The 8,273-nt window shown below is 40.2% G+C and overlaps 2 protein-coding genes across 2 annotated transcripts; one reads left to right on the top strand and one right to left on the bottom strand.

Annotated features, from left to right (window-relative positions):
* The first annotated feature begins 502 nt into the window (after positions 1-502).
* Positions 503-5,935, top strand: LOC135501400 (uncharacterized). The gene is made up of 11 exons (XM_064793508.1): positions 503-722; positions 1,123-1,284; positions 1,567-1,654; positions 2,065-2,308; positions 2,528-2,695; positions 3,163-3,523; positions 3,784-3,970; positions 4,310-4,570; positions 4,685-4,856; positions 5,232-5,380; positions 5,769-5,935. The coding sequence occupies exons 1-11, from the start codon at positions 504-506 to the stop codon at positions 5,933-5,935; spliced, it is 2,178 nt and encodes a 725-aa protein (XP_064649578.1). The 5' UTR covers position 503.
* A 29-nt stretch (positions 5,936-5,964) lies between these two features.
* On the bottom strand, positions 5,965-7,717 carry LOC135501403 (uncharacterized). The gene is made up of 3 exons (XM_064793509.1): positions 7,209-7,717; positions 6,435-6,665; positions 5,965-6,166 (listed from the first exon to the last, which is right to left on the bottom strand). Exons 1-3 carry the CDS (start codon positions 7,478-7,480, stop codon positions 5,965-5,967), a joined length of 705 nt encoding a protein of 234 aa, XP_064649579.1. The 5' UTR covers positions 7,481-7,717.
* Between the last annotated feature and the right edge of the window lie 556 nt (positions 7,718-8,273).

Genomic DNA, 8,273 nt, shown 5'->3' with positions numbered 1-8,273 from the left:
CGCCCCTTGTTTATCAAATTATTTTAACCCAAATGACGGGACTTTAGACACTGCAAAACTGGCTGAAAACATCGTCTGCTAAGAGTGAGACTGCAGCGCCACCATCGGACAAGTGACGTCACGGCATGTATCCATTGTATCCAGATCGTCCATTTTATGTTAACAAAGCAGTGATATTGATATCTGGGTCGCGACAATTTTGCTATTGTGTGCCGATATTCTATTCAAAATCGTGAATGCAGGAGTTTAGTGAGAGGCCGAAGAGGCAGAGGAGAGATGGGGGAACTCGCTGTGCCGCTTGGGGCTGTGATAAATCGAAATTAAAGGATGGTGTTGGAGTGTTCGAGTTTCCTGCCCGTGAGAAGTCGCCGGAAAGATTCGATTTTTGGTGCAAAGCAGTTCGGAGGACTCGCCAGGATTTCAAGTTCGTCAAAGGCACATCACGGCTTTGTGGCGACCATTTTGATCGGGACCAAATCGATAACTGGATGCAAATCAGGATTATGTTGGAGGATAAGGGTCTAGAGGCGGCTCGAAAAATCTCGTGGAGGTTAGTGCCCAAGGCCAAGCCAAATCCGGACCTCTTCCCCAAAAGGCCAACCCATGGCACCCCTAGTCCTAACGTTAGGCCTTCTGTTTCTTCCTCTTCCTTCGCCGGTGGTTCAACCCCAAGACGACCCCCAACTTCTAGACCTTGGGCAACCAAAAAAGACAGGAGAAAGGTACGTGCATCATCATACATTATTCTATATTTCATTGTATTTATTTCATGATTTAGTCTAGTTCGCCAACTTTAACTTACTTTAACTTAGCATAGCTCTAGCAATAGCATAGCCTAGCTAGGCCTAGGCCCTAGCCTACTACTTGTACTTAGACTAAAGTCATTGTCAGACAAGTAAACACACGTCATGTGAGTGTGTGGAATGGGAGGAGGGGGGGGGGGGTGCATATTTGCATTATCCCCAACCATTGAGTGTGAAATGTATTAGAATTTATGTATGGGAAAAATATAGGCAACTAACCGTAACCCTTACCCATATTGGGGAGATAATGCAGTTGAGTTAAGCCAATAAATTTATTATTTATGACCTTACCCCTGATAAAAATATTGTTCCATTTCAGAGGGTCAAAGAAGCCATGGAAGTATTACTTCCAAGTTCTGGAATTACTGAGTCAGCTGATTCCACTACAGCACCATCATCACCAGTACCAGGGCCATCATCATGTGAGGCAGACTCAGAGGCGATGGAGATAGAATGCAATGATACAAACATGACAAAGTTGGTAAGAAACATGGCCATCCCACTCATTTCTTTTTTTCCCGAGAGTTGTCTCAATCAAATACTGCCATCATCACACATTGACATCACTTTCAGGAAAAGAATGATATCAAGTAATTGCAGTCTGACATTTGTCTGATTGGTGTCAATAACAGCTATACTTGAATTTGTGGAGCATTGTTGTCATGTCATGTTCAGTGCAGTACACATCATGTAGGCCAGCACATGGTATATTTTGTGTCTGAAATGATATTCCTCATTCTAATCTCAAATTTTTGTATTTCAGCCAGAGCTTGTGGATCAATACGTGCAGACTAAGAGAACGTCTTATCGTTCCTTTCACGTACAAGTTATGCCAAACACTTTTTCACAAGGTAATTTTAAGATTTCTTTGCAATATATGAAACATGCACAATGGATGAAAAAAATCTTGCCCCTCCAAAACCACAGCTGAGCTGTAAGTGTAAAGTCTTTGTAAATTTCATGAATTCACAAATGGTTAATATACATGTATTTGCCAATCACAATGTCAATTATCTGGTTTTTTTTGTTATAATCAATTCCTGTGGAGGTTGTTGTCATAACTGAAGCAGTTAAGTGCCAATCCGCTGTGGACAGTGAACTGAGTTAATCTTGGGATTTAGTACTAGCAAAGCAACTGTCTTGGACAACATGGACATGAGGATGTATGGACATGAGGATGTATTCTGGTATAGATGGTGCAATTCTTCAATTATGGCATTATGCATGTAGGCTTAATATAATGTTGCCCCTGTGTTTTCAGGAACTCAAACTGATACATGTAAATGTATGTGCAATTGTCCCCAGGGCTGTGACTTGCCAGATCCACCACTGGAGCCAGATGTTTGTAGTGGTACTGCCATGCCTGTTGAAACTGATGACGACTCGGTCATGGAGACAGAGGATGAAATGCATGATTCTGTTGATCCAGATTATGAACCAAATTCAGCTGATGAATCTGATGATTGTGATGAAAGGGAATTCGAAGATTGGCAGAATGAAGTAAAGTAAGTGCTGCTGACTAATTCCTTTGAAAGTTAAGAATAATAACAAAGATTTCATGTTGAACTAAAGCAAATGGGTTTTCTCAGATTCTACTACTGAACAGCTACATGTATTTTGTTTTGGCGGGAATACCAGATTGAGGACGATTTTGTTTCAGATGTGCTAGTATCAAATTGTCAGTTGTCTGTTTGTCCTTCATGTGTTGTCATTTTCATTTCCAGCAAAGACCCAGTCTCGGAGGAAAAGTATTTCGTTTTTCATTCTTGTCTGATGACTTTGTTTGCATCATGTCCAGTGTGTTCATCAGAATCATCGGGGCATATCAAAAGGATTGGAACTTTCATATCGATTGAGCAGCACTGCAGTAACAGTCAATGTGGATTTTCACGGTACGGTATAGTTTTCATTTGAGTCAAATAAGCCTATTTTTATGTCTCTTCATATGGACTGATAATTATCATTTCCTCATTACTGGTACATAAGCATTGTGGATTAAAATATTATTCGAGGAGTGCAAGCGTCTAATTAAGGCATTATAGCTACTCATTTAATTAAACTGGGTGATGCTATTGTTATGTAGGAGGAAACCGGAGTCCCGGGAAAACCTATGCTGTCAAAGAGTTGCCTCTCTATCACATAAGTGACCGGATTCGACCGAAAATCGAACTCGGGACCTCAGTGGTGACAGGCGCCGATGTTGCCAATGCGCCACTCTGACAGCCCATTGTGAATTACATATGATTTACTAGAGTGTGCACTGCTTTCTTTGAAATAATTTACCGGTATGTGTATGTATTTCAGATGGCTCAAATGATATTCCATTGTATATGCATTGCAAGGTCATTTCTTCTTCCAGGGTTTGGCACAGCCAACCGATGTGTGGCAAGGTACCAGCAGGGAACATCCTCTTGTCAGGTTCCATACTGTTTTCGGGCAGCATACCAGCCAAAATTCTTCGTTTTCTAAAGTTGTTTGGTTGCCAGGCCTTCTCCAGGACAACGTACTTTAATCACCAGCGCATGTACCTTAGCCCAGCCGTGACAGAAGTATGGAGCAAAGAACAACATGCACTACTAGTTGACGTTAAGGAGAGTGATGCCCCTCTTGTCGTTGGTGGTGATGGCAGGTCGGATACACCTGGCCATTCAGCCAAGTATGGATCGTATTCCCTCATGGACCTTGACAATAAAAAGATCATAGCCATGGAGCTTGTCCAAGTAAGTTTTTTTCACCTCTATACCAAGTTATTATTGATATTGAAAAGTTTTTCTGTGGTTTTCCTCACAAACAATGAGAAACAAGGCATTAGGGCTGTTTGTAAATACTTTTGAGCCAGTGGTCTCAAGTAAATTAAAACCTTGCCTAAATAAGTAGAACTCACAGAAGTCGAATTTTGCCAAAGTCAAAGAAAAATCATAGGTCCAAAACATGACACATGAAAGTTGTATTTACCGGTACCATGACATTTCCATTCCAGAGTACAGAGGTCAAATCTTCAGTTCATATGGAGAAAGAAGGGCTGATCCGCTGTGTACGCATCCTTGATGAAAATGATGTATCGATTAACAAGATAATCACTGACAGACATTGTCAAATACAGAAATGGCTCAGAGAAAACCTTGGGGGAACTTCACATTTCTTTGATGCATGGCATCTTGCCAAAAGTAAGTACATGAAGCCTACATGTTTTCATACGGATGTAAAAAAATTAAATCACTAAATATTGATTTCAGGCCACTCTACAATAATCTTTCACCTCCTGCACGGAGTGCTTAATGAAATTCCATCTCAGCTTGTAGGCCTATTGTATATGTAGACATTGTCAAATATTGTTTACCAGTACATGTAATGTGCATATACTGCTAGTGCTAGCCCTCGATTGTGTGAATCCATGACTTGGTACTTGGGTGTCATATGAATGTCTTATTTCCTTCTTGAGTTCAGCAAAAGACATGCAGAATTGTTCATTCAATCAATGGTTAATTGGGATTACTTTTTTCCAGATGTGAAGAAGAAGGTTCTGAAAATTGCGAAGCTGAAAGGGTGCGAAATAGCTGCGGAGTGGTGTAAGGCCATCACCAACCACCTCTATTATGTGGCATCGAACACCCCTGAGGGTCAATCTGATCTGATAATTGCCAAATGGAAGTCATTGGATAATCACCTTCACAACATCCACAAAGGTCATGGCAACCTGTTCCCCAAGTGTGGCCACGGTAGACTTCGAAAGCGACGACGCAACAGCAAAAAGTGGCTTACTGCAGGTATTGTATTTTAATGAATATTTTCCTGGGGGGGGGGGGGGGGTTCCATGTTATGGTAAGAGCAAACTTGTGAATTGTTCATGCTGTATGGGTAAGTTTTGTTTTCATTTTCAGGAACAAGGGTGTCCAATGAATTGACCAAAATCATCACTGCCCCAAGATTAGTCAAAGATATTGGAAAGATATCCTGTAGTCAACAAACATCCGGAATTGAGGCGTTTCACAGTGTGGTGAACCATTTCGCACCAAAACAGATCCATTTCTTCCCTGATGGCATGGAAAGCAGGTAGGACAGTTTTTGAATCATTTAAATAATCAGTGCAGTGATGCTGAACAGTTGGGCAGTGCAGGGGGTGCAATAATGAAAACTGATATCCCCTAGCTACTGAATTCAATCTTCATGTACATGTTTACCAGTACGTACTTAACTTTAAACTTATTTTGTTGACATGAATGGCACTATAACTATTATTGGCTTTAAGATGCCTATGGTTCACGAGTGGTCAATATGTTTGTTCCAGTGTACTTTCAATGCCACATACTGTAAATGCTCAAGTAAGCCAGCCAGCCACTGCCCAGTCACTGGCTTACTTCAGCTGTTACAGGCCTACGCTGTCACAGGCCTACGATGCATTTTCATTTTTTTTCTGTTTGATTTCAGACTATGTATTGCTGCCTTACATTATAATGAAAATGGCAAGAAGGAGCAGGCAGTCAACAAAGATGGGAAGGAGAGGTGGGACGTCTTCTTTCCAAAAGTGAAGAAGGGGGGTCATTCTGTTCGACCAGTGAGGAAAGAGAGCACATATGGTAAGTTCATGTACTTAACTCTGATCAGACCCATTACCACTCAAACAGTCCCAGCACTGCTATTAAACATAATTCTCCACAATAAAATACTGTGCTGTCATCTACAAGTGTCATGAATGTACAGAGTGTCAATGACTCTCACCAGAGTTTCAAGTAGGTACCCAAAGGAAGGGTCATTATAGACAGGAGCTGATACACCCCTTACCCCTCTTGCAATGATTGCTTACTTTTCCACATTATGAATTATTTCTTGCATGATTTTTCAAAGGAGCGAACATATTAGACTTCAGATTGAAAAAGAATTACTTTTGTTTCAGTATTATGAAAACTTTAATATTATTATTATTTAAACATATTTCTTTACATAAATTACAATGTCTATTTTTAGGCTATGCAAAGAGACTGATGGATGAAGCTCATCATAGATGTAAGAACAACATGAAGATTACAAACAAACGAAAACATGACTTTCTGAGTAGCAAATATGTACATCCTGATAAACGTGAAGCAGTAGAAGGCTACTTGGCGAGGTACAAGCGTTTCAAGAAATTATAAAGACCAGTCTGTTTGAACATTGAACAGTGTCACTGACTATTATTCCGCCTTTTTCTCTTAGTGCCTTTGTTCTTGAGTGGTGGATACTTAAAGCCCACAATTTCGCCTTCTGGAGGAAAAGTCTTACGGATTAAATGAACAGCACAGGCTGGTAATGGCACACGATTCCCTTCTCCAAGATATCTCCAACACCATCGGATTAGTTGCCGATATGCAACATATCTGTATTTCCTGAAATGAAGAAATGGATTCTGTCATAGATGGCATAATTCAGGCCTGCGTGTACTGGTCAGAGCTGGTAAGGCTTGAATTCTAATGGAGCAGAAAATATGCTTGACCATTAGATAAAAATTATCTTTGTGGTTTAAAAAGGTTTACTGGTACAATGATACACAACAAATTTGATGCCATATTGTTCTTCTTTTGTAAAAGTGTACACACTAATACAGTGAATAATTATAATTTAATAAAAAAATAAAAATAGAAGAAGTCTTCTTACAAGTTTATTGCTCCTGGCACTTCCTTCTTATGAAAGAGCCTGTATGCAAGCTGCAGGGACCAGACATCGAGGCAATTGCTGTGGAAAGCAGGATGGTCCGTTATGCATGCGATCTCTGGCTTGAAGTCACAGTTGTACTCCTCGAGTACTCCATCAATTGGGGCCTTCTCCCGGCAGCAGGCATTCTCCTCTGGTATCAGTGAGTTAACACATTTCTTGTCACATTCGCACCTAAAAAATAATGAACATAATTATAATGTGTGTGGAGTGATGATTAGATTTTTTGAGGAAATAACATTTGATAGAAACAACCACAACCAACCAACTCGCTATGCAACTTAATATGCAACTTAATATGCCACAGACTATATATCGCCAGAGACTGTAAATACAACGACCTTTTATAAGGGTTTCTCGATTCTAGCGGGAGGAATTCACGAACGAACCACTACCAGTGGTCTATCATCATTCACATCCTGAGGTATTAAACATTGTTACTTAAACAGGACTAAGACATAGGCCCTATATAGTAGCTACAGTCAATATTGACTTCCCAACACTGACTGGAGATGAGTGCATTCACCTGTCATGCATGTAGTAGTTGTGTATATTTTTAGTGCGTCCATGTATGTAATGTAGGCTAGTGGATTTGTACATTGGGTGAACTGGTATCTTTGAACATGTTTAATTATGGCCAAATTCGACAATGATTCAACGAAAGATTTGAGAAACGATGACTGGCAACCCAGGACATTGAAAGGAAAAACTAATTACCATTTCGTTGTGGTCATTCGTTCCCTCCACTTGGCCATATTTGCGTCTTCCTCCGCGGATTCTGAAGACGAATTTGAAGAAAATTCAGAACTGCCATCTTCATCGCCGTGCGGCTCGAATTGGTATCCTTTCACCGCCCCACCGGCACCAATCTGTTCTTCGAACTCTTCCTCGTCAAGATCAATAGATTCGGAGTCCCTACTCTCATCGCTATCGTTGAAATTATCGCTTATATCGGACAGACTTGAAGAATCATCACTCGAAGCCATCATTTTGCGTGGATCTGAACAGCTGATCGTAAATTGTATACATGCCGTGACGTCACGTACGTGTGGTGGCGCTGATGTCAAGTTTTTAGCAGACGACGAATTAAACCAAATTCAAGCCAAACAAATCGTAGAATTGTGATCAAATTAACAGTGCATTTCGATTAAAATGAATTGAAATTGATTTTTAAGACCCCAAAGCATATTTATTCATGAAGTTGTGGGTGAGGATTTGTCCTTCCCTTTAACTTTCTTTTAATCAAAGTGACAGACAAATGAAGGTGCGCACTGTTCCTGTATAGTCCTCAATTTGGAAATGATGTTCATCAACTTGACTAAGAACGGTTCCAAGATAAACGTTTGAGTCCAATCTGAACAACACGTGTCGTCGACATTGAATATACGTTTTCCTGATTTGTCAGTGGATTTCTTGGACTTCTGTAACTGGGGGTGGCTCCAACAGACACAGCTTCTATTCTAATTCAATTCTGACACTGACCAGTGTTGAATCTAGAGAAAGAAAGGAAGTATCCTACAGATGTCCACTTTTATTTCAATGTAGATTCAAATAATATTTAATTGCAATCAAAATAGCCTCGGAACTTACCATCAGTCCAAAATCAGAGTAGTAATCACGCCTGTCTATAATGTCGGTTGCATTTCTGGTGACACATGTTGGAGGCTGAACCTGAAATAAAGAGTAATTTATTAGATAGAATACATGCATACAAAGCCTACGGGAATACAGTATAATGATTTCAATCATCTGTTTGTGAATACATAGATGAAGGGAAACATC

The sequence above is a fragment of the Lineus longissimus genome, chromosome 17 (assembly GCF_910592395.1).
Source record: "Lineus longissimus chromosome 17, tnLinLong1.2, whole genome shotgun sequence".
In the NCBI taxonomy this organism is placed as follows: domain Eukaryota; kingdom Metazoa; phylum Nemertea; class Pilidiophora; order Heteronemertea; family Lineidae; genus Lineus; species Lineus longissimus.
The sequence above is the reverse complement of the archived record's forward strand: the minus strand, read 5'-3'. Positions and strand labels throughout refer to the sequence as shown.